At 55.0% G+C, this 25382-nt stretch overlaps 2 protein-coding genes across 2 annotated transcripts; one reads left to right on the top strand and one right to left on the bottom strand.

The window, feature by feature from the left end:
• The first annotated feature begins 506 nt into the window (after nt 1-506).
• Nucleotides 507-12271, top strand: ARPC1B (actin related protein 2/3 complex subunit 1B). Its single transcript, XM_036897111.2, has 10 exons — nt 507-651; nt 5787-5863; nt 6572-6676; nt 7103-7325; nt 8088-8195; nt 9257-9463; nt 9543-9618; nt 10536-10735; nt 11562-11652; nt 11943-12271. The coding sequence occupies exons 2-10, from the start codon at nt 5800-5802 to the stop codon at nt 11979-11981; spliced, it is 1113 nt and encodes a 370-aa protein (XP_036753006.2). The 5' UTR covers nt 507-651; nt 5787-5799; the 3' UTR covers nt 11982-12271.
• Nucleotides 12272-13958: 1687 nt separating this feature from the next.
• PDAP1 (PDGFA associated protein 1) lies at nt 13959-25281 on the bottom strand. The gene is made up of 6 exons (XM_036897114.2): nt 25138-25281; nt 22098-22189; nt 20644-20754; nt 17857-17978; nt 15810-15961; nt 13959-14673 (listed from the first exon to the last, which is right to left on the bottom strand). The coding sequence occupies exons 1-6, from the start codon at nt 25148-25150 to the stop codon at nt 14615-14617; spliced, it is 549 nt and encodes a 182-aa protein (XP_036753009.2). The 5' UTR covers nt 25151-25281; the 3' UTR covers nt 13959-14614.
• Between the last annotated feature and the right edge of the window lie 101 nt (nt 25282-25382).

Genomic DNA, 25382 nt, shown 5'->3' with positions numbered 1-25382 from the left:
AGGGGTCCTGTGAACTGGGGGGGTGCAGGGCTTCCCAGGGTCTCCATCTGCCGGGCCACCTGGCCACATCTCCGTGGGTGGGGCCGAGAGTAGCGCTGGAAAGAGACCCGTGGGGCCCAGCTGGCCCAAGCCCCAGAGTCAGGCGGCAAGGCCTCCAGCACTGAGAGAAGGTGCTGGGCCAGCCAGGCAGCCGGGGGCCAGCGGCCGCGCTCTGTAGCGGGGACACCGAGGGCGGGGACGAACGAAGGGACGGTCCCCGGGCGGCAGCAGAGCTTCGCTAAGCGGCTCGGGCCCCAGCCCGTGAGCGCCGAGCCCGCCGGCCCGGGCTCTCCTACCCCGCCCTGCCGATCCCCGGGCCCGCCCAGCGGCTGCTCGGGCTGCGCGCCTGTCTCGGAGCCTCAGTTTCCCCATCCTAAAAGTAGGGAGGGCCGGTCGCGGACGATTCCGCGGCGCTTTGGGTCGGTGCGGCCCTCAAAGGGGGGGCAGGCGGGGTTCTGATCTCCGACCGCGGCCCCAGGTCGCCGCCCCCGTCCCCGCGGGGCTGAGCTGCGAGGCCCCGCCCCCGCCCACGAGGAAGTGGCTGCGGCGCAGCGCGGAGCCCAGAGCCGGTGCGGCGCGTCGACTGCCCAGAGTCCGCGGCCGGGGACCCAGGTGAGGGGCGCGCGCAAGTGGGGGGCGCGCAGGTGGGACCGCCGGGGACGTGGCGGCGCCTGGGGGACGGGGCACCTCGCCGGGGGCTGCCGGGAGGTGAGGGGACGCGGGGGAAGCGCAGCTCCCCGCGCTCTCGGGGCGCCCCCGGGTCCCTCCCGCCTTCCCCTGCCCCGGCCCCCACCGCCCCGCGGTGGCGCCCCCGTTGTTTCGTGCGCGAGGGCCCCGCGCCCAGTCACTTCCCCTCCGCCCGCCAGCCTTCCGGGTCGCTCCAGCCGGGAAATGAGCTGGCGCCCCCGCCCGCCCTCCCCCTGCCGCCCCGGGAAGGGGCCGGGAGGCCGGGACAGGGTCTATTGGCCCCGCTCCGGGACGCGACCGGGCGCAAAGCCCGAGTGGCCCCTTCGTGGCGGTGCGGGCTGGCGGCCGGCGGCCGGCGGCCAGGGCGGGGCTGGGGCACGGACAGCGACGCGGTGATGACCAGCGCGGCGAGCCGGCGCGGGCGCGAGCTGCGGGCCCCCCTCGGGTGGTTCCCGACGTCCCGGGCTCCTCCGCCTGGTGGGCAGTGCTGCCAGGCACGCATCCCTGCGGGCTTCGCAGACTGGTGGGAGTGCCAGCTTCTCCCTTCACTGGCGGTGACTTAAGCAAGCCACCCAACCTCTGAGCCTCGATTTTCCTTTCCCGGAAAAGGGGGACCTTTTAAGTTGGGAGGCGCTAACGGGATAACGTGTGTGAGACACTTGGCCCTGTGCCAGGCGCAAACAGCGTATCAGCGTGTTTTTCTCGTTGCATTACCATTATAAAGCCTGCCCACCAGAACCAAACCTCTGAGATTTGGAGTCAGAATCCCCAGCTGTGCCATTTAGGAGCTCTGTGACTTTGGGCAAATCTTGGTTTTGTCTGAGTCTTTTTCCTCCTGAAGTTAAAAGAAAAAAAAAAAACATCTTAGATTTGCTTTACGCGGTAAAAGAGAGTATATATCAAAGTGCAGCGCAAATCCTGGGCATTTAAAGATGCCAGTGAAGTTTAGTTTATTACATATGTCTTAGTACATAATCCATATAGGTTCTTTCAATAAATAGCATTCCAACCTATTAATATCAGAATTCACCCTTTTCATATTTGTAGTCACCCGGATATTTCCACTCTGTCACCTTTATAAAGAGGGTTATTATGAACATGTTTGCTTTTAAAAAGTCAGTGGCTATTTTCTTGGCACCAAAAAGAATTTATGCCACCAGAGAGTGTTCAGTCTTTAAGTTCCTGCTCATGTTGTTCTGTTCTGTTTGTACCTACCCAGTCGTTGAATTGTTATCACGTTGCTCTTCAGAAAAGGCTGAAGAAATTAGCAACAAACGATAATTTCTCCACAACCCTGCTAGCACTGAGTTTTATGGGTTTTTAGATTTTGTTTTGTTTGGATTACTTTAACTGCTTCACGGTGCCTTATGATTAGTCTATGTTAAATCTTGCCTTGATTTTGCCTGGTTTGTGAGACTTCAAAAGCACAGTTAGGGAAGGGGGATGGGCTTGTCTGTTAGGGGTGGCAAAAGCTGTTCCACACACAACAGGAAGTTGAGTAACCGCTTAGCCTGAGTGCAAAATGGCTCCCTGGCAGCTCCCTTGAGCAGTGTGAGCTGGGTGGGGACTTCCCTGAGTGCCTGTAGGGCTGAGATCCTTGCTCCAGGCAGCTCCTGCCTGATTTAGCCTCAAGTATACAGCCAAACCTCTGGAATCAGAAGGTTGGCAAAGCTTCTCTGAAAGCAAGAAAGAACCTACAGTGAGTGCCTCATCCAGCCCCAGCCCTTTCTGGACGGGAATGTGAGGAAAACATTGGCTGAGGGTGCCCAGCCAGAGTGGAGCGAGCCAGAATTTGACCCCAGCACCATTAGGCAGGAGTGCTGAAGCCCAGGAGCCTTGGCCATCCCAGGGCCCCCTCCTCTGTCTTCAAATGGACCCAGGGTGCTGCCTCCCAGGGCCGTGGTGACTGGGGGCTGGGTGTCCAGAGCCTGCCTTTGTCTCCACCAGGAGCTGTAGCTGAAGCATCCAGCTGTGAACGCAGAGCAGCCCTAATTGCATCTTCCTCGGCCATTGCCGCCCAGGGCAGAGGCTGTCCTGGGATCACTAAGTCAAAGGTCCTGTGGCAGGTTGGTCCGGTGTGAAGGCTGCTTGGAGGTTACATCCCTGAGGCCACAGTGGCTGGAGAAACCACTCCCTCCTCAGCTGGGCTCCCGCTTCCTCATTTGTAACCTGGGGGTTGGGAGTACTCGCTGAGGCCCTGCTAGTTTCAGTTGCTTTGCATAAGTTATGAAAAGGGGGAAATGTGTCTTCCTCTCTCCCTCTTCCTTCAACCCTTCCCCGTACTCCCTTTAAGGTGTTAGTTTAGTGGACTAGGAAGTATTCTGTCTGAATTCATGCTAGAGACTAGCTGCTAGGTGTGGTCAGAACCTCCCTCCCCTGCCTGTCCCACTGTGCCTGTGGCCATCTTCACCCACTCCTCCCTCTTCTACTCAGGAATCTTTGTGTCCCAGGAAACAATGGTCAGGGTGCCCCAGGTCCTCTCAGCTGCATTCTTTGCTAGTATGGGGGCCACTGTCTTCAGCCTGACCTTTCCGTTTCACAGCCTGGAACTTAAGAACATCACACTAGACAGGCTTTTCTGCCTGGCCCCATATCTGGACACTCTTACAAAAGACCCTACAATGGGCAGAGGTGCCCGGCTACATGGCCAGTCTGTGATAGTTGGAGCTGGGGGCTCGGTTCTGCTAACTAGCTCAAGGCCCCAGTCTAGGGTCCAGGGACCCTTCCCTGGGCTGCAGCCAGAGGGCCTCTCCTTTCTGGGCCACATGGAGCTAAAGGGGTCAGGGGTGGCTGGCCTCAGCTAGAGCCCAGGGGCCAATAAGAGCCCAACTAGGGTTTGGAATTAGGCTTCTGGCCTTAACCCTGCCCCTGCCCCATTGGTGACCTAGGAAAACGGGATGGGCCAATTAGCACCATATAGTGGTCACACAGGCCTGGTGCTTCCACTCCTGAGACTGTGGTGTAGACGGTGATGACACCCCACCTCATCCACACTGGACACCAGTGCTGGCCCAGCACAAACTCACGGGAAGTGCTGGGGGAAATCACCATGAGGCCTACTGACCTGGGCTGCTGGCTCTGGGGCAGGCGCCACTTTCAGGAGCCTTAGCCTTACAAGGAGAGGGAGGCGATAAGAGCCGTGGTAAGAGCAGCATGCTTGCATTTGTGCGCAAGGTTGAACAGGCATGTGCATGTGGGAACAGGTACTTGTATACATGTGCAAGGATGAACCCACTTGTGTGTGTGGAAGCAGGTTGTGTGTGCGTGCAAGGCTGACAATGCATGAAAACGCTCAGCCTGAGCCTGGGGTGTGTGTGGGTGTGCTTCTCTTTCTCAGCACATGTTGCCTGAGGAGCCACTTGGTGCCTTGCTCTAGGCTTGGGAGCCCAGACGTGGTCCCTGCCCTGTACACTCACCCAGGAACTCCCCAGGACTTCCTGCTGTGAATGAAAGCTGGAGGTGGGCAAGCCAGGCAGGGCCACCAGGTGGTGGGCTGGGAGGCATGAAGCCAGGCCCAGGAGGGTTTGTGGTGTGACCTTGGGCAAGTTGGTCACGGAGCCCCCCACTCCTCCACTGTACCATGGATCGCGCTGCGTGTCCCTCATGCCTGCGCCCAACTCCATGCTGTCCCTCCCAGAGCAGCCTTGGCAGAGACCCCAGCAGAAGGAGGAAGAGACCCCAGGGCTCCAGCAGGGCTCCCCACCAGCCAGCCTTCCCAGGGTGTTAAGGGCTCAGGCCCAGAGCTGGGGAGCAACCTTCCTGTGCCAGTCCATGGACGCAAACCTGCCAGTCTGGTGGTGGGGGGGGACAGCCACGTTCCTGGTGACACCCACATGGGGGATGTGTGCTGCTGGGCAGGTGGCTTCCGCTTGCCGAACCCCAGCCTCCACATCTGTCACCTGGGGCTGTGGCATCTAAGCACCAAAGTCAAGACTATGTAGCCTGCTTAGAGCTGGGAAGCAAGGAAATGCTGGGTGATGCTGTTGTTCATTTTTTAATAAAGAACTTACTCTGTGGGGCACTAATGGCAGTAAACAACTGTGTTCATCAAATATCTATGGAGCACCTAGTATATGCCAAGCATTTAGGCACAGGGGAAAGAAATGTGAACCAGAGAGTCAAAATTGTCTGTCTCCACCAAGCTTGTTAAGCCCAGCTGGCAGAGAAAAATAAAAGAAATGCTTCAGTATAAGGAACATTCTGTAGTGATTGTGGAGATCATTCCAGTCAAGAACAGGGCTGCTGGGTGGGGGCTGCAGCAAGGTAAGGGAGGGCCTCCCTGTGAGGATGACGTTTGAGCAGAGACTTGAATGGTAGCTGCAAGAGCAGGGAGGGATCTTGTGGGAAGAGACTCAAAGGCCAAGCGAACGGCTAGTGCGAAGGCCTGAGGCCCACTGCTCGAGGATGGGCCGCTGGTCTGGCTGAGGAGGGTGACTCCTAAACAGGAGGGTGGTGGCTGAGTGCCACCCCATCTGGTGTGGACAAAGAGCTGCTATTTCATGAACACCTACTATATATCTTATAAAACCTTCTTAACACCTCTGGGGCAGGATTCCTGAGTTCCCATTTTGCAGATGTGGAAATCAAGGCTGAGAGGGAGTGCATGCTGTGCCTGGGGTCCCAGAGCTGGGGAATGGGTGCTGCCACCCGCCCCCTCCTGCCCCTGCCCAGTGCCTGCGACTCCCAGAGCTGAGTCCAGCAGAATGGGTTTGAGGAAGTGACATTCACTTCAGGTCTTTACGGAAGAGTAGGCCTTTGCCGCGCAGAACAAGGGCAGGCATTTGGTGGCACAAGGTCCCTGCATACCCCACTCACGGTGGCAGTTTCACCCACATCTTGCATTCCCCACCCCATCCTTTATGTTCATTGCCTGGAGCCTCGGGGACCTCCTGTGAGAGCTCCCATTTCATGAGGTTAACTGAAGCCATGGAAGGAAGCAGTGCACCAGGCCAGGGTCTGGAGCCCAGGGTGGCCCTGCTGCCCTCTCACCAGGCTGGCTGGGGTCTGGTCTGGGGCAGGGGTAGGGCTGACATGGGGTCCCTCCCCTCTCTTGGGCACAGGAGCCGAGCAGCCATGGCCTACCACAGCTTCCTGGTGGAGCCCATCAGCTGCCATGCTTGGAACAAGGACCGCACCCGTGAGTGCCCTCTGCCGGCTGAGTGACAGGGAGGGTAAAGCCGCAGGCGCCTGGCCTGGGGGCTCTGTCAGGGCCGCCATCCCCCTCCTTCACCCCTGTTCCTGAGTTTAGGAGGGAATGCATGAACAGCTCAGGGAACGAGCAGGGGCCACCAGCCAAGTGGGCCATGAGGGTTGAGGTGACAGCATAGCCCCACCCCACACCAGCCCTGCTGTGGGCGCTGGACCCAGGTGGGCAAGGGGCTCATAGGTTGGGACAGCAGTTGGGGGTGACAAATGAAGGCAGAACCTGCCATGGCCAGTAGGGAAGGGAGCCCGAGGTGCCGCGGGAGGGGAGGGGAGGGCAGGGCATGGGGAGCCTGGCAGCATCAGGGACACCAAGGAGACCAGGGGCAGCAAGGAGCCAGGCTAGAGGTGGGAAGCAGAGGGCAGTAGCGGGAGAGGAGCAGAGCTACCAGAATTTCAATGCACCTCTGCGGGGGCATCCGGGAGTGGTGGGTGCAGGTGAGGGGTGGCCGTCCCTGGCGAGGTGTCCCAATGGGGGCCCAGCAGGGCCTGAGAGCCTTCAGGGGATCCCTCCTAGGAGGAAGAAAGCATCTCGTAGGACATGTTGCTTGTGCAGGGTGTTCCTGGAAGGCAGTCAAGCCAGAAGTGGGCAACCTGGGCACACGTGCTTCCCACCCCCATTCCCTGCCTGTGTCTTCCGCAGAGATCGCCATCTGCCCCAACAACCATGAGGTGCACATCTATGAGAAGAACGGCGCCAAGTGGGTCAAGGTGCACGAGCTCAAGGAGCACAACGGGCAGGTGACAGGTGGGTTAGGCTGGCTGGGATCTCCCTCCTTTGAGGCCAGGGCAGGGCCAACCAGGCCATCTACCCACTCACTGTGCCGGGTAGGAGAGTTTGGGTTCCAAGTAACACCGCCATGATTCAAACTGGCTTAAGCTATAGAGGATTATGTCGGTCCCTGTTCCTGAAAAACTCAGATTTGTGGGCTTCAGAAAAGGCTGGATCCAGCAGCTCAGCATTACCAAGAACCCATTTTTCTTTTCCTTGCATGGCTTTCCACTATGTTTGGTAGCAGATGGGAGGGTGTGACACTCCCAGTAAGCTCTGGTGGCTTATTACCACCCCCTTGAGCAGCTTTCACCCATACTGGCCTCTAAACCTCTCCTATGTGGACACTAGAGCTGCCTCTGCTTGGATGGCCTCAGCCTGGTGTCCTCCCCCACCCCACAGGCATTGACTGGGCCCCTGAAAGTAACCGCATTGTGACCTGTGGCACAGACCGCAATGCCTACGTGTGGACACTGAAGGGCCGCACGTGGAAGCCCACGCTTGTCATTCTGCGCATCAACCGGGCAGCTCGCTGTGTGCGCTGGGCTCCCCAGGAGAACAAATTCGCTGTGGGCAGCGGCTCCCGTGTCATCTCCATCTGCTATTTTGAGCGAGAAAATGACTGGTGGGTGCCTAAGTAGGGCCAGGTGGGCTGGGAGGGACTGAGGCTACAGACCAACAGGCAGTGGCCTAGAGTTCCAGAGGGCAGGAGGTGGGACGTTAGGCTTCTGTTCACATAACCCCAGAGACGTGTCATAACCCCAGGGAAGTGTGTCCACTCACCCTCATAGGGGAGGCAAGGGGCTCTCTACACAGACCTGTCCCAGTAACAAGGGCACACACCACACCAGGCCACCTCTCCAGGCATCCACTAAGCCCTGCACACGTCCTGGTATCGATGCCCCCACCATCTCAACTGGGGGTCAGCTGGTGTCCCCACTTTACAGTGGAGCAGAGTAAGGCCCAGTCCCTTACCCGAGGCACCCAGCTTGTGACATTCCAGGGCCCACACATAAGCTCTCAGCCACATCCTCTCTCCCCCAGGTCTCTGAAGGCAGAGGCCAGGCAGGAGCCCAGGCTCGAGTCTGGGAGACCCGAGTTCAGATTCCACCCTGCCAGTCAGTAGCTGTGATTTTCCTTGCTGAGCCTGCCCAAGGCTTGTGGTGAGGTGTAAAGGAGACCAGGGGTAGAGCTCCCACCTAAGGGGCCCCAGCACATTACTGGCCTGAACCAGGGTCCTGACACACCCGTGGGCTGGCAGTGCCCAGGCCCCTCATTCCTGGGACTTCAGCTGTCTGCAGTGGGAGCCCGGAGACCTGGGCACTGAGGTGGGTGGGTGGCCACATGTCTGTCCCTGTCCCCCAACCTGTCTGACCACTGTATCCAGGTGGGTGTGCAAACACATCAAGAAGCCCATTCGCTCCACAGTCCTCAGCCTGGACTGGCACCCCAACAATGTGCTCCTGGCTGCCGGCTCCTGTGACTTCAAGTGCCGGTGAGAGGAGGGGCCCTGACAGCACAGGAACTAGGATTGGGGGGTGGGGGAGAGCCTATCCTGGGTACCCCATGCCCCGCCTTCCAGACCAGCTCTGCTGCTGGCAGGGGAGCCTGGGGCCTTGGCTGAGCGCCTGTGAGGTTTTGCTCTTTGAAGGGTCCGTCACTGGGTCCTGTCTCCAGCCCAGGGAGAGTTGTAGCAGGATGTGCCACTTGCCATCTATTAATGTCTGCGAGGTTTCTTTCCTAAGCCATCCTCTCCTGCCTCCTTGGAACCCACATCCCTTCAGTTTCCTGGCTTCTGTCTGAGGGAAAACGAGTGGGTGTACTTTTTCACGCTAAAGTATAAATGACTGATATGCTGGGACAAACTTAGCCTTACTCTGCTTAAGCACCTCCAGTTGTCATTGGCTGTTTTTCACTTCTGGGCCCAGTACCCCCGAGTCTCTCACCCAACGCCTCCAGCTCCAGGCAGAAGGCCTGGGTCTCTGAATCTCTGAGACTCGAGGCTCCAGCAGGCACTGGAGGCCCGGGCAGGGAGAGGATGGTGTTTCTATGAGGCTCTGTTGCAGGGCGGTGGTGGGGCATGAGGGACACCCAGGTTTACTGGCACCCAGATCTGTTGGGTGACCCCACACCGGCACTGGGATGGGGAGGAGTGGGAGAGCAGTGTGCAGGGCAGATTTGGTTCAAGGTGCAGAAGCAGGAGGGAGGAGAGGCATCCAGGGGCTGGCTGGGGAGTGGCCAGCATGATGGGCTCAGGGCACCACTGGGGGCGCCACATCAGCTCTGGATGCTCTTCACGTGAGGGCCCCAGGAGTTATCAGGACTCTGAGCTGAAAGACGTCCTAGCCTCACTGCATCACCCAGAGAGCGCTGAGGCCCAGATCTATCCAGTCATGAAGATGCAGGTCCTGCAAAGTGGGCTTTGGTCCCCATGAGCTCCTAACTGGGTGCTCTGACCTTGCCAGGCGGGTATGGGAAAGGGAGTTCCTTGTCAGGCCTCTCCCGGGTCCCAGGCACCCCACAATCCCATTTTTTTTTTTTGCCTCTTCTTTCTAGGATCTTCTCCGCCTACATCAAGGAAGTGGAGGAGCGGCCAGCACCTACCCCATGGGGTTCCAAGATGCCCTTCGGAGAGCTGATGTTTGAGTCCAGCAGCAGCTGCGGCTGGGTGCATGGTGTTTGCTTTTCAGCCAGTGGCAGCAGAGTGGCCTGGGTCAGTCATGACAGCACCGTGTGCCTGGCCGATGCCAACAAGAAGATGGCGTGAGTACAGGTTATGAGAGGGGGCAACTGAGGCACAGAGTGTGGGGGCCGCTGTGGCTGATATCTCTCTCTCACTCAGGGTTGCGACTCTGGCCTCTGAAACGCTGCCGCTGCTGGCCCTGACCTTCATCACAGAAAACAGTCTGGTGGCAGCGGTGAGGAGGAGGGAGGGCGGGGAGCAGTGGCCAGTTAGAGCAGGTCCCTCAGTGAGCCCAGAGATGCCCAGGCAGCTAGCTCTCTGCTTGTCCCTGGCCTCGCTCCTGTTCTTCCTCCTTCCCATCCACCCATCCATCCATCATCCATCCTTCTGTTCTGGTCGGAATAGGTAGGGCTTTGCTGCAGAAACAAAACCCCAACTGCCGAGGCTTAACACAGTAAAGTTAACTCTTCGCTCCCTTTTTCTGTCTAGCATGGGCATGGTGAGGGGACCTCTGCTCAACGCAGATGCTTTGTCTCCAACATGGTCCTCAGCTGCCATGGATGGAGAGGGGGAAGTGGAGAATCATGCCCCGATGCTTAGATTAATGTTTCTGCCTAGATTTTGTTGGCCAGTGGGAAGGGCGGGGCCTCAGGGAACTCAAAAGTGAGTGTGTGTAGGGAATGCATTTCTACCGTGTGTCCAGAAAGGTGCTACTCCTTACCTCCTCTTGCCCACCTTTTCGCCCCTGTAACAGCCACACTGGGAGTCCTTAGGGGGATCAGGCCTGTTTTTCCTAGAGAAGTATCCAGCTGTGGGGGCCTTCGCAGAGCAGGTGTCAGCAGAAGGCCGCCCCTAGATGCTCACCCTCAACATCTGGTCCCTATTTGGTATTCCTGGGTTCCTGGGGTCCCTGTTGATACACCTGAGGTCAGCCCGGGTGTGCCCCTAGTTCTAGGGGCACTAGTTCTAGTGTGCCCCTAGCTGGAATCAGCTTCTCGGTAGCTCCACCAAAGTCCTGCATCCTGCCTCCCGGGCCTCCAGACTCGTGGCCAGAAGCCCCTCGCTGTCGTGCCTCGCTCCGGCCTCGGTTTCCCCGCGCGGAAGAAGGGGGCTCTGCGCCTGCTCTCCAATAGCACCCCCGCCCCGCCGCAGGGTCACGATTGCTTCCCGGTGCTATTTACCTACGACGGTGCCGCGGGGACGCTGAGCTTCGGCGGGCGGCTGGACGTGCCCAAGCAGAGCTCGCAGCGCGGCTTGACGGCCCGCGAGCGCTTCCAGAACCTGGACAAGAAAGCGAGCTCGGAGGGCGGCCCGGCCGCGGGCGTGGACTCGCTGCACAAGAACAGCGTCAGGTGAGGGGCGGGGCCGGAATGGGCGGGGCCCGGCGCGGCGCAGTATAGCGGCGGCCCTGTGGCTTAGGGAGCCGCTCGCCGTCCCAGGTGGCACGTAAGTAGCGTCAGGTGGGGTAGGCTGGCACCGCACTTTTAGGACGCGGCTGCGGGGGTGCCGCCATGGGCGGGGCGGGCACTGACCAGCCGGCTGCTCGCGGGCGCGGCCACAGCCGACGGGCAGCGCCGGAGCCTGGTGAGTTGGAGCGGAACCGAGGGGTCCGCCGCAGCCGCCTTGAGTATCTCCGCGGATAGGAGGGAGCAGAAGCCTGCCACAACCCCAAGCCCCGCCAGCCACGGGCGTCCCCGCCGCAAATCAGGGCAGTGTGACGACTTCTGACCGAGCCCCTCGGCCAGTTAAGCCCTCCTCTGGCTGCCCTGTCTTCAGACTAAACACCTTTGCCCCCTTTCAAGGCACTTCAGAACCAGCCCCGGCTTCTGCCTTTTTTTCCTTCATCCTGCTAAATTGCTGTCGCTCTGTATTCCCAGACATACGCCCTTCACATCCTGCTCATGCCTTTGTATGAACTGTTCCATTTGCCTGGGCTGCCCTCTATTCCTTGCTCCATACACACCACTGCTGGTCCCTAAAGCAGACTCAGAAGCCCCGTCCCCTGGGGTCCTTCCTAGCCCACCTCCCAGGCTGTCCCTGCTGCACACCCAGCAGTACATCTCAGCACTTCTCACTGGGGTCAGCTCCCCACGGAGTGTGGGATCTTCTGGAGGGCAGGGTGGCCTGAGTCCAGCATGATTATAGCTGGGATCCCTAACGCCCTCATCCTTTCTGCAGCCAGATTTCAGTGCTTAGCGGGGGAAAGGACAAGTGCTCACAGTTCTGCACCACGGGCATGGACGGCGGCATGAGCATCTGGGATGTGAAGGTGAGGCTGGCCCACCCTGGCTCCTGCCAGGCCCTTGGGCCCCTTCCCAAACCCCTCCTTCTCCGTCAGACACCCTGGATGCCCCTATCCTTCATTCCTATAGGAAAAAAGCAGTTGGCTAAGATGAGGTGGGGGAATAAGGGGTGGCCCCTTGACATCTAGGCTTTAGTATGCTCTGGGATACCTCTCTTTGGGGCTGGGAGTCAAACTCTTGTCTGCCAGGTCCTCCCTGCAGGTAGCATTTCTACAAGACAGCTGAGAACCAGCCTCTCTGTTCTCTCTCCTTCCAGAGCTTGGAATCGGCCTTGAAGGACCTCAAGATCAAATGACCTGTGAGGAGTGTGCTGCCCTCATCCCAGCTGCTGGGGGAAGAGGTCAGGGAGGCTAAGGTTGCTTTGCTGATGTTTCTAGGGTACCAGTTTGGGTCCCATAGGGACTGCTCCCTCTGCAGGGGAGGGGAGGGATGGGAAGCTTTTCTTACCTATTGAAGGAATATGTGCCTTTTTCTTAAGAAGGAAAAAAAAACTTTCATTTATGGTGAAAAACAGTCCCAAAGCACTCTGCTGGTTATGAACTGCCTCAAAACACAGAGGTAATAAAAATGCAATTGTAGACATGCTTGCCTGTCTGGAAGAGGAGGTTGGTTTTTGCTGGTCAAAGAGAACTTTAATTTTTCTTGCCATCAAAATGTATCCCTAAACCCAGGAGCCTCCCTCCCACCTGCAAATTAACAGGCTTAGAGTCTTTTGCTTCCCTTTAGGAAAAGATATTACGTGGCACCATTGGGTAAGGCTGGGTTCCTCCAAGGGTGGCTGAAGCACCTGTGGCAGCTAGGAATCCCATCAGGAAAGGCAGGGACCCTGGCCCCTGCTTCATGATGCACACATCACCAGTCAACACGAGGACCCCTGGCTAGGCTTTCCTCTGTGCCAGGCCCCTCTGTATGCTGAGATAGTTGAGGAGAGGCAGCTCAATCTGATGCAGGAAGCAGGTGACGACATCCCAGTGTCCCAGTGGGGCAAGGAAAAAGAGGGACTGAAGGGAGGGTCCCAGGCAAGTAACAGCATGCAGGAAGGGCTATGAGCAAGAGTCTGGACTTCCCAGGAGTGGAAGGACTCATGGAGTACAAGATGGAGATGAGTTTGGGAAGGTCCCCAGGGACCAGCTCCTGGAGGCCCTTGCCTTTGGGAGTCAGGCCACTTAAGGAGAGACGTGGCTAGGCTTGCATCTAGAGGCCCATGAGGTTGCGGCTACAGTTGTGTGGGTGGGAGGACATGAGCAGCACATATTCTGGGGACCAACAGGATATAGGAGGTGAGGGGCAGGGATTTGCTGGGATGGCCTGGGTGACTCAGGTGAATGGTGGGCACCTGGAGGAGTCCCAACACTTAAGAGCCAATGTGTCCCCACCTTGGGAAGCAGGGCTTATCCCCACTTTTAAGAACAGAAAACTGAATGGGGGATAAAGAAGTTACTTTCCCCAACTCTCAGGCACAAGGTGGCAGAGCCAGGATCCAAACCTAAGTCTAACTTCCAAGTCTTGCTGGAGGGGCATCTGCTCACATACACACAGTGTGAGCCCAGGTCTCCAGCTAAGCAAGCAGGGAAAGGCTCCAAGCCCCCAGGAACCCTTACTGCCACATCACCATGTACACAGGTGAGGTCTGCAGAACCCACCACAGGCCTACAGACACTAAGGAAGTCTTTGCCTCTGGCCTTGGCCCCAGGTCAAACAAGGACTGTCCTGGGTATAAACATGGCCTCTACGTGCCAGCCATTCATGGGGACCTCTGGCTTCCAGCAAGTGTGTTACAATACACCCCATTACTCCCCGTGTGGCTCCAGTTCTGCTGGCTAGCGGCCTCTGGAGTCAATGACAGAGCACTCTGTCAGTGAAACATCTTGTACCTTCCTCCACCTTATCGTCCCCACCATAAAGGGTGGTGAGGACTGCATGCATGAGATAATGCCTGGCAGTCTGCTGGGTGTGGGGACGCTTCCTCCCAGCACTGCAACCTTGAGGCTGTTACCACCAGGGGGCACCTGGAGGACAGGACAAGGAGGGTCAGGGGCTGCTGCCACCTTGGGCCCTAGACAGACCCTGGCCACTCTGAATGTCCCTACTCAGGGGAGGGGGCTGGCTCCCGTAACCTGAGGTCTCTCCCAGCTCAAATGCCTGAGGTCCAGCCCCCACATCTGCTCCATGTTACCTGAACCTTGTGGGTTGGGCCTGAGAGTGACACCATGTCCTGCTAGGTGAAAATGGCCCACGCATGGGGGTCCAATGACAGAACACGGAACAAGGATTATGATAACATCAAGTTTAATCTGCCAAATATACAAGTTGGATTTTTGGAGCATGTTTTGCCTGGGTGCTGCACAGTAAACAGAGGTTTCTTTCAATGATCAATGGTTGGGGCTAAGAATGGGCCCGGGCCCTCGCCAGACAGATGGGAATTGGGTGGGGAGTGCAGAGGGAGGCTTCTGTTCGGGGGGGATTGGCCAGGGATAAGCCATGACCCTCACGGCCCCAGGGCCCCAGGCTACCAGCCTGCAGACAGCCCTGTAAGCAAGCACCCAGGCAATATTCAGCCGCAGCCACCGAGCACAACTACCTCCGCTGCGCAATCCACTGGACAAATGCAAGCTCTTCTTACCCCGCCTAACAAGTACCCTCAACAAGGGTTCTGAATTCTAAAAACAGCAAAAACATCTGAATGGTTACATATGAAATGCTGTCCCACGTCTTTCTGTCTCAAAGAGAGTGGCTGCCCCTCCCCCCAGCCCTCCCACCATCCCCCCCAAACTATTTCTGTGCCAAAATGAAAGGGAGGCCCCAGTTTGTGGGGGGCCCCTTGCCGTGGGGGCTGCTGCAGCGGTGCCAGGGCACAGGGTAGGCAAGACACGGCAGAGGTCCTGGCAGCCTGGCCCTGCTCCCTGGAATCTCCTCCCACAGGCCGGGCTACTTGTTCAGGGAGAGTGACTGCATTCGTTTTCCTGACAAAGTTGCATCATCTTTTGCTGAGGGGTGGGAAAAGAAGGAATTAAAACCACCCTCCTAGTTACACACACCCCACACCCCAAATCATAGCACTGTAGGTCTGAAAGACCTCAGAAAATACCCTGCAGCTGGCACAGCTGGCAGATGAGGAAAGACCCAGAAGGGCGCAGCCTAACACTCTCCCACAGGAGCGAGTTCCTGCTGGAACCACCAGTCCAGACATTCCCATGTCACCTCCACAAAGACCCACCAACTTGCAACCCACTGGGCAAATGGGAACTTCCCACCCCACCCCCAGGCAAAACCCCATAATCCAAATCTTCCCTGGGTTCTGACACCTACAATCAGCAGCAATACTCAAATAGTTACACGTGAGGTCTTTTCCTACGTGGGGTTTGTGAAGCAAGAGCTACTAGTGGGGAGCTGGGATAACTGGTATATCCAGTGTGGTGACAATGCACCAGGGCACTCATTTCCATTCTCTAGTCCTTGGTTTCCATGAGTTGGTGAGGAGGCAGGCAGGACACCAGGATCCCTAAGGGCTCTTGTGGTCCTGCATGTGGACAGAGTGCGTGAGGCCAGCAGACAAGAGTCATGAGTTAAATGCTCCTGTAGACCAGACCGACTGCCCACAGACAACCTGGCCTAGAGGAACCCCCTACCACCTTTGGCCCTTCTGGAAGGATGGCACAGCGAAGAGGGACACCTGGGCCAGATTTTCTCTGGGTCTGCACTGTGAAATCTCCCTCACTCCTACCCCACCTCCCAAGCTTCTGGGATGGACAGCATTAACCCTAGGCGATCCTCCCAGCTCTACCAAGCACCAGAAGCCTGTGGGACCTCCCAGCCTCAAATGTCTGCACTAGATGCATTCCTGAGGCCTCCCCGAGAGGCCATGGACAGTACTCTGCTGAGATTCCAGCCCATATCTGACTTCATGCTGCTGCTGGACGCCCCCAGCACTCTGGGAGGTGGTGGGCATGAACACCTACCTCCCCTTGACAGGCAAGGAAGGTGCGTGCGGGCATACATGCTGGGTGGGCCTCTACTGAATAATCTGACCCCATCTCATTTTACAACAAAGACACTTAAGTGCAGGGTTTGGTAGCCTACCCAGAATCAGAACGAGGCAGCCGCACTGTGACTCAGGACTTACCTTTTCTCTCTTCTTCTTTCTTCCTGGCGGCTTCCTCCCTCTGTTTCCGGATGATGGCCAGCCGGGCAAGGTCAGCCTTGGCTTGCTCTGTCTTCCCAGCTAAGTGCATTTTCATGTAACGCTCTTTTGCTTTCTGCTTCTCAATTTCTTCTCTGTTTGGATAAAACAACGTCACAGGGGATGTCTTCTCTACCATTATCAACTGAGCTGGACATGGGAGCCAGAATAAAGGCCAAGAACTCAAGTGGAGGAGGACACTCTGGCTGAGGGAAGGGCCCTGGCTCTGTGTGCCCTCATCTTAATGGACACTAACCAAACGAGCAAGCAGAGGGACAGGCCTGGACCTCTGCACAGAGGGGCTTCAGTGGCTAGGGAGAGTTCAAGCAGTGCACTTGGCTTCCCCAGATGGAAAAGACAGGATGGAAGTGAGCTCAGCACCAGTGGCCTTTGGAAAGCCTTAGCATGGAGTAAACATGTCTGACTTGGTGAGGGGGTGAATGACTAGGCTCTGGTGTCCACAGTGAGAAAGGGAGACCAAAACCAAGTGAACTAACTGTATGTCAGAGGAGATGACCAGGAAAAAGCAGGCATGGGAAGCCACTTTCTATATGGAGTGGACCGAGTGGCCATGGTTGGGAGCCAGACACACCCCATCTCAGGTCTATATGATGTGGCACATACTTGGTCAGAGCAGCTCAGATGACTAAAAGAGGCTGCCACCAAGGGGGGTGGGAGTAAGAGCTGGACTCTCATGGGACAAAGGCACCAGTCACCAACTCACTGATACAGAGAGAGGTGAGGGTCCACAGTTCCCTTTGAGGATCTCCTTCCTAAGCCTGAGATTCTGAGTGTGGCTGGGTGCCCTTCAGGGTGAGACTGGAGGGCTCATTTGCACCAGGTTCCTGGAAAAGCCAAATATTGGAGGAGGGGCAAGGGGAACCCTGTCTAGCAGAAGCCTGGGGAGGGACTCAGCCTGCTGGAGGCCTTCACAGCACCTAAGGCTGAGGAGTAATGAGAAATGAGGCCTGGGGCCTGGCCAGAAGGGAGGGAGAAACCCAGCTAGAGGAAGTCAGCTGAGCAGACCTTGCCCAGGAGACTCTGCACAAGACACTTGCTACAGTGGCAAGAATGGAACAGCCATCAGCCCAGTAGATCCTATACTGGGAGGTGCAGAGTCAGGAGCCTGTAAGCGGAGCACTAGGGCTCCAAACCTATGGTAGCCACAGACGCATCTGGAATGATGAGCAACGCCGCTGGAAGGCTCTGTAGGGCCACCTCAGTACAGGCTGAGTGTCAGACAGAATGCTGGCCTTTATGACTCTCACTGTAACCTCAGAGGGCAGGGATAGCAACAGGATCCCTTTTGACTAATGAGAAAGAAGGAAGCTACTGGAGGGGTAGAGTCCTTAGCAACCTCCAGTCACACCCCAAGTGCTTGGGTCTTCCTCATGTGGTTTTCATGGTGCCCTTAGCCATCACAGGGTCAGCACAGGAAGGTGGACTTCTATCCTAGCAGCCTAGTCAGGAGACAAACCAGGGCGGCTTTCCCTTAGCAGCTTTCAACCTCTTGTGAGCCCCCTGATGTCATCTGGCAGCTGTCAAGTCAGGGCTGGCCCATGCAGGGCACTCAAGTACCTGACCACCATTCAGGCTCCACTCTCACCTGGCCTCAGGGATGGCTATGCCGCCTTCCAGATGGCACAGGCCCCAAATCCCCTCCCAATCCCTGTGGCCAGGACATGAGATGTGGCTGCTGGCCAGGAATGGTCAGATCAGCCCAGAGAAGGGGTTTCCCTAGAGTGGGGTGCTCTGAAGGAAGGGATGGTAGTATAACCCTCTATCCCTGGGCCTTACTTCAAGTGTAATGCTCAGGTCTGAGTCTGCTGTTTATTTTCCTTGCTATGTTTCTACTCGTAAAACATACTGGTTTTTGTTTTGTTTTGGAGAAGCTTCCAGGAAGCAAGGGCAGAGGAGCTGGGTGCCTAACCCCCCGCAGGTAAGCTCCTGGACTGTGCACCCAGGTCACAAGGCCCTCAGCAGAGGTTACCGTTCTCTCCGAGAAAGCTCCTTGGGCCCGTCCAGGTCCAGATGTGTGACCTTCTTGGCTGTCTGTGCCACCCGGTTGGGGTTCTCGATGTCGATGAGCCCTTCCACACCTTTGCGCTTTTGCTAAGACAGGACAAGATGCTGGCTGTTGGGGAGATTTGGCTCTGCAGAGCCCCTGAAGGCCATTCCCACCCATCTCCCAACAGCCCATCTGGATGGGGACAGACCCCTGTTCTGCTGCCAGCCTCACAGAGGAACAGCAAGCACTCAGCAGGGTTGTCACCAGCCTGGGAGAACGAGTGCGCGTGACAAGAGCCCATCCTCTGCCAAGGTCCAGCTCCAGGGACCATCACACCGGGTTCAGAGGCGAGAAGAGAGGCACAGGGTTAAATAATCTGTCAAAGGCCAGCCAGGAAGCAGGCAGTAGATGAAATGGGAACCCAAGCCCAGCTTACAAGCTCTCGACACAGAGCACCTCTCCCCCATTTCAAGCTCAGCCCCTGAAAGCGCCTTTCCAGGGAATCTCATGTCTGACTGCACATGCAGCGCTGGACCCCCAGAGCAGGGGTGCCAAGGATGTTCTCAGGACCAACTCCAATTCTGGGCATCTCAGTTCACAGGGGGGGACATGCGACTTGAGAGTGAGCCATCAGATCACACAGTCTATGGGTTTGGGGAGCTGGCCTGAGAACTTGGAGCTTGCACCTGCCACCTCCCCTGGGGAAGTGCAAAAAGAATGGGAGCACAAGTTTTCAATGTAGCAGGTTTGGCCAAAGTTTCAGGCCCTGTCAGCCTCTTTATACAACCAAGAGATGGCTTCCCAACACCAGTCATTGGTCACCGTACAGAGCTCCAGACACCAGTACCTGCCCCAGCTACATACACACCTCCAGCTAATACCTGACATCACAAACTGAATGTGGCTAAAATACAACTCAAGATTCACCCCTCACCCACCTGCTCCTTCCTACAATCCTAAGCGTGGCCTCATTCCCCTTTCCCTCCACCCCTGCACCCAACCCTCAGCACACCCCAATGAGTCTGTCTCTAAAATATGGCTTGAATTTGCCTATTTCTCTATGGCCACTGCCACCACCCAAACACAAGCCACAGTTTCCTGTCTGGATACATGCTGCCTTCTCCCTGCTTTACCATCAACACTGTACAATTCACTTTTTGCAGAGAAGCCAAAACAATCCTATAAGACCAAATTTGGTCACCTCTCTCCCCCACTTCACGGCCTCCACCAGCTGCCCACCATCCACCGCAGTGAACCCCAAACCCTTGACAGCCATAAGGAGCCACCCTTGCCAAGCTCTCCCCCTCAGCCCTAGCCACTTTCCTCCTTACCCACCAGTTTCTTCTGGTTCTTGAACATGCCCAGGTCATTCCCACCCCAGGACCTTTGCATTTCCTTATCTGGCTACCTCAACTGCTCTGCATGACAATTTTTCACATGGCTGGCTCCACTGTGTTTTTCAGAACTCAGTTTAAAAGTCACCTCCTGGAGAACATATTTGTAAAATGACTTATCTGATAAGGGGTTGACATCCAAAACACATCAAGAGCTCATACACCTCAACACCCAAAACACAAATAACCTGATTAAAAATTGGGTGGAGGATCTGAACAGACACTTCTCCAAAGGAGAAATTCAGATGGCCAACAGACACATGAAAAGATGCTCCACATCACTAATCATCAGGGAAATGCAAATTAAAACCACGATGAGATATTACCTCACACCAGTAAGGATGGTCAGCATCAAAAAGACTAAAAACAACAAATGCTGGCAAGGATGTGGAGAAAGGGGAACCCTCCTACACTGCTGGTGGGAATGTAAGCTAGTTCAACCATTGTGGAAAGCAATATGGAGGTTCCTCAAAAAACTAAAAATAGAAATACCATTTGACCCGGGAATCCCACTCCTTAGAATTTACCCAAAGAATACAACTCAGATTCAAAAAGACATACGCACCCCTGTTTATCGCAGCACTTTTTACAATAGCCAAGATATGGAAGCAACCTAAGTGTCCATCAGTAAATGAATGGATAAAGAAGATGTGGTACAGATACACAGTGGAGTACTATTCGGCCATAAGAAAGAAACAAATCCTACTATTTGCAACAACATGGAATGGAGCCGGAGGACATTATGCTCAGTGAAATAAGCCAGGGGGAGAAAGACAAGTGCCAAATGATTTCCCTCATTGAGGAGTACAACAACGAAGCAAAACTGAAGGAACAAAATGGCAGCAGACTCAGAAATTCCAAGAATGAACTAGTGGTTACCAAAGGGGAGGGGTGTGGGGAGGGAGGGAGAAGGGGATTGAGGGGTATTATGTTTAGTACTCATGGTGTATCACAGGGAGAACAGTGTAGCACAGAGAAGGCACATAGTGGATCTGTGGCATCTTACTACACTGACGGACAGTGACTACTTTGGGGTATGGGTGGGGACTTGATAATATGGGTACATGTAGTAACCACATTGTGTTTTCATGTGAAATCTTCATAAGAGTGTATATCAATCATACCTTAATAAAAAAAAAAGTCACCTCCTCACCCCACAGTACTCCAAGTACCCTCAATCATAGTCCATTTTATTCATTACTTCTCAACACTAAGAATTACACTGCTTATTTACTTCATTATTTATATCTTCCCATAGAACATAAACCCTTAAAAGCAAGAACTCTGCTTCAACCATTGGGACTGGTAATCAATAGGCTCTTGATAAATGTTGAATGAGTGAGTCTAGGTCCCAGGCCCACATGCACCTCAGCACCTGGTAATCATCCTCTTCATCCTCACTCTCATCTGAGTCTAGGGATTTCTTCTCCTTTTTGGGATCACCTGAAGCCCCATCTCCACCTTCTTCTCCCTGTTCCTCTTCTTCCTGTTTCAGAAATGGACAACCTGCAGAATCAAAAATGCAAAACAAACCCCCAAGACTGTGACCCTGTCCCCACCACCCCAAACTGTGGACCTTGAGAAACTAAGCGCCCAGAAGGCTGGGTCCTACTCTGCTACTCTGGCCCCAGCGGGAAACCTGGCTCAGAGACCGATTATCCACTCAGCTTCATGGCCTGGAATCTGTTACCAAAGTCCACCAAGCCTCTCACACAGCCATGAAAGGCCCTGCTCCCCTTCTCAGCCCAGGAATCTCAGGCAGTGTGGGTCAGAAGGACTCAGCCATGGAACTGAGCACTATAGTCCTGCTCAGCTCTCCTCCTGCTTCCCCAGCTGTCACATGCAGCTGCCAAATTGTTCTCACTTTCCTGGGCAAGCCCTCCCCTATTTTCTACATGCATGGTCAATGGCAGGCCAGCCCCTCCAACCTGTCCAAGCAGACACCCTGTTATGCTGGCTTCCCAAGACAACACCCCAGCATACCACTTCCCTCCGCCTTTCTTGCCTCCCCACTAAAAATATCACCTACAAAAACTGTATATCCTTCTCCCCTTAGCACTTGCCCACACATTCTCCAAGGTCCTGCTCAGCTACCAGCAGCTCCACCTAGCCCACCTCCCTTCTCCCCTGGTTAGATGTGACCTTCCCTCCCCGGGGCACCCAGGCACTTCACAGTTATGCCACTCATCTGGCCTGATCGTGCTCCCTTTGGCCCTTATCCATGTGAGGATCTAACAGTGTGGGGGTGAATGTGAACACCAACAATGTGGAAACATATTCTACTTTCTGACAAGGGGGCTGGAAAAAACACTGTGGTAACAGAGTAGAGGGAATTACTAAGCTTGGACTGGAGGGGAAGGGTGGGTGGCATCAGTAAGTCACGGAGGAGGTGACACTGGGCAAGGTCTAGACTGAATGGTACTTTGCTTGTTGGAGGTGTAAGAAGGCAGAGTGTTGTGTCATGCTGGGTTTGGCAAGCAGTCCTGCATGGCTGGAGCAGACAAGTGGAGGGTGCTCCAGCTGTGGAAACTCAAGCTGTGGATGGGCAGAGGCTCGCAGAGTGAGCCCCAGGAGGGCAGGAACACAGGACCAAGAACGGAGACCCACTAAGGCAACTACTGCTGAGTGAGCAAAGTTCTAACTGAGCCAGTCAGAGGATGGCCCCCTCCTGACTGTCACCGTTGGTCTGGAACTCCCCTCTACTGCCCACTGACCCCACTACCCCAAACAAACCTCAGTTGCTGGCTTCTGAGAATGGGTAGTCCTTGCCTGGCCTCTCCAGGGCACCACCTTGGACCACAGGATTGGCCTGGACAGGCACGTACTCACCCTGGCTTTCTGCTTTTCAGCCTGGAGCTGTGCATCGATCTCCTCAGGACTCGTGTACTGCCTTGCCCGGCCCTTGTGGCCTCCCTTTCTCCCTGTACGGAGATTGGAGTTTAGGGAGGCAGGAGGGAAGCAGCTTCTATGATTGCTCTGAGCCCCAGAGGGCTGTGCTCTGCTCAAGATACTCTTACCAGAAGCTACAAGACCCCACCTACCCCTCACCAAGCACCACCCAAACCAATACTCCCCCAACCTGAGGCGTTCAAAGGGAAAAAAGAGGCAACACATGAGCACGTGATGCAGTACCATGCTGTGTCCCAGACGCAGGCTCCCATAAGTAAGACCTGAGGGGAAGATATGGGGGAGGGTGCACCACATCGAGTGACTGGTTAAATCCCCTGGTCCCTTAGAATCCAAACACAGATGACTCAGATGCAATCACAAGAATGTGTAACACTTAAGCCCCTGTCACTACAGTGCTTTTTTTATTTGCAATGTTCTGTCACAGCCAGGGGCTCATTTGATCCTCAGAACAAAGCTGTGGTGCAGTAATCATGGCAGGTCCTGTTCTATAGACAAGGAGAACTTAAGATAAAAGCAGAGTGGTTAAGAGCACCATTGCTGGCGTCTGACCCTTAGGTTCAAATCTCAGCTCAACAATTTACTAGCTTTGTGACTTTGGGCAGGTATTTAACCTCTCAAGAGTCTCTTTCTGTACTAGTGTCCCTGCCTCACAGGATTGTCATGAAAATGGATTTATTAATACATGTAAAGCTGTTGGAACAGTGCCTGGCACTGGATAAGCACTACAAAAATGTGTTATGACTCTTACTTTTCTTTCTGATACAGTATTTGGTGGGGAGATAAAAACAAAGCCACTGGCCACATCCGCAGTTCACTACAGATGTGAGGGAATATAATACTTCATGTTCGCCTAGGTCATGTATGGTAAATTAAAGCTTCAAATCTATAGGAGAAAACTTTCTTTATATTTGGAAAAGAAACACAACTAGCAAACAAAGTTGAAGTTGGAAATAAACCCAACTAAGTTAAAAATGTGACTAGCAATTAGAGTTTATCTAAGAGTATCAATTTTATAGTCTTGAGCCAGGATACTAGACTGCCCCCTGGGAAAGCCATCTGCCAGTTTTATAGCAGGGTGGCACACCCTCTGCTGGTCCTGGAAGACACTGGGGAGGCTGTTGCCTCAATCCATTCACACCTCTCCTGGAAGCAGGGGCCCACCTGATTTCCAGTCTCTCACTAACAGCACAAAAAATATGTAATTAACCAGAGATGCTTCAGACTGCAGAGTAACAGAGATACTGGCCTCCCCTCCTGATTTCTTAGATAGCAGCTGTAGAGCCATAATTGCATTGCTAGACCACACCACCCATTTTTAATGACTACTTGGGTTCCCAGGGGTGTCTCCATCTACGCTCATGAAAGTCCTATTGTGAGAGATCAAGCTTGCCATTAAAAAAAGCCAACACCCTTTCTTGCCCTCTTAATATTCCAAGCAATAGTAACAACTCAAAATTGGCTAATACAGGCCTTCACCCTGCACATTTGTTTATGGGATACTGACCTCAGCTTGGTCTATGTAACCTGTATCAGAAGCTCTTCTTTCCTCTAAAAATGCTTCACAGATAACAAAGAGTTGTTTATTTGCTCTTGGGGAATTTTATACCTTTTCTTTAAAAAAAAAATCGTTTTCTTTTGATTTTGAAGCAAATTAACACAAAGAAGTGTAAACCTTGTCTGCCCACACACTTAACAAGCCAAAAGGCCAAATAATTTAACCAAGAATTCTTATTTTGGATTTTCTCATTGTAACCTCCAACCTTGGTTCAAAGTATCCATTAAGTAGGATTCTTAGAGCCAGGATTCTGGAGCAGAAAAAGCTCAATTAGCACTGTCCTTTTGCAGAACATAGAGCATGGATCTTCCTACATAGAATAAATTAGTAGAGAGCTAGGTTTAAATGGATTCAGCTCTGTAAACTCCAATATCTTTAGATGCAGAGAGGAAGTCATGCAGGTTTGAGGCTGATGCATCTTAACCAACATAAGAGCTACTAATATTAACCAAACATCTATCTACCTGTTCTGTCCCAGAAGTTAGCCAGGCACTTCGAGTGCTCTGTCATTCTATGACCCCTATACCTAACTCTCCAAGCTAAGCGGTATTAGCCAGGTGTTCCAGATGGCTGGAAGAAGTTAAATGACTTGTTCAAGACTTCAAGGTTAGGCAGTGACACAGCTGGGCTTCAAATTTAGAACTACTGACTCTTTGAGGAAGGAGGATTGAGGACAGTCTCCAGTATACTAGGAAGCTATGGATTATTTACCTTCTTGCCCAAGGGACTGGCAGTCTTACAACAGTTAATGCTTACTGGGCACTTAATGACTGCTCTGAACTGTACAGCGCACTCCACGTGTATCACCTAGTGTAAGCCTCCCATCAGTACTATGAATAGGCACTACTATAACGCTATTTGCAAATAAGGAAACTGACACAAGGCTAAGCGGCTGGCTCAAAAGAACACATCGAGCCGCTAACCCAATACGGCAAAGCTAGGTCTTCCAGGCTCAAAAGCATCAATTTACGTCTCACTAGGCAAATCTGGTTCGCTCAGAGGCCGAGAGGGCCCAACTTTTACACACGAGGCAGGCGGGCCCGGCACTGGCGCGGGATGCGGTGACTCAGTCCCCGGCGAGCCCAAAGTAGGAGGCAACTCCAGACCACCCCACCACCACCACCACCACAAGCCAGGAGAAGCGCGCCCTAGATCCGACCTCCCGAGTGGGCAAGGACCCCGAGCCTCTGCTTCTCCCCAGACCCCCGAGGGAGTGGCTCGAGGCCATTACGGTCCTCAGTTTCCCCAGGACAATTGGGCGTCAAAGCCCAGCCCTAGCCCTTAGCCGGCGCGAATGTTCTTCCTCTGCGCCTTTCTCCGAGACGCCCGCGGACCGAGAGGGCAACGAGAGCCGCACTCGGGCCGCCCCTCGAGGCCCGCGGGCCACGCGCTCCCGCCCCTCACCTCCTTTAGGCATCGCGGCTCCGGCGGCTGCGGCGGCGGGGCCTCGGCCTGACACCGGAACCGGAAATGCCTCGGGCTTGACTTCTTCCGCCCAGGCCAGTCCCCTCAGCGGGCCGCCGCCGTCGCCGCGAGCACCGGAACCTCAGGGAGGCCTGCGCACGAAGCTGGACTGTCCCGCGCGCCGCCTGAGTCCTGGCACGCCCGTTCGTTGCCGGGCAACAGCGCCCCCAGTCTCCTCGCCCGAG

Source organism: Manis pentadactyla, chromosome 10 (genome assembly GCF_030020395.1).
Source record: "Manis pentadactyla isolate mManPen7 chromosome 10, mManPen7.hap1, whole genome shotgun sequence".
NCBI lineage: Eukaryota > Metazoa > Chordata > Mammalia > Pholidota > Manidae > Manis > Manis pentadactyla.
The sequence above is the reverse complement of the archived record's forward strand: the minus strand, read 5'-3'. Positions and strand labels throughout refer to the sequence as shown.

Bases quoted from the DNA above. Each gene is read 5' to 3' on its own strand.
- ARPC1B (XM_036897111.2), top strand. From the start codon at position 5,800: ATGGCCTACCACAGCTTCCTGGTGGAGCCCATCAGCTGCCATGCTTGG. The intron at 5,864-6,571 runs GTGAGTGCCCTC...TGTCTTCCGCAG, and splicing joins TTGGAACAAGGACCGCACCC to AGATCGCCATCTGCCCCAAC. The intron at 7,326-8,087 runs GTGGGTGCCTAA...CACTGTATCCAG, and splicing joins TTTGAGCGAGAAAATGACTG to GTGGGTGTGCAAACACATCA.
- PDAP1 (XM_036897114.2), bottom strand. The intron at 17,979-20,643 runs GTGCTGAGGTGC...GTCCTGTCTTAG, and splicing joins ATGAAGAGGATGATTACCAG to CAAAAGCGCAAAGGTGTGGA. The intron at 15,962-17,856 runs GTAACCTCTGCT...TTATCCAAACAG, and splicing joins GAGCTTTCTCGGAGAGAACG to AGAAGAAATTGAGAAGCAGA.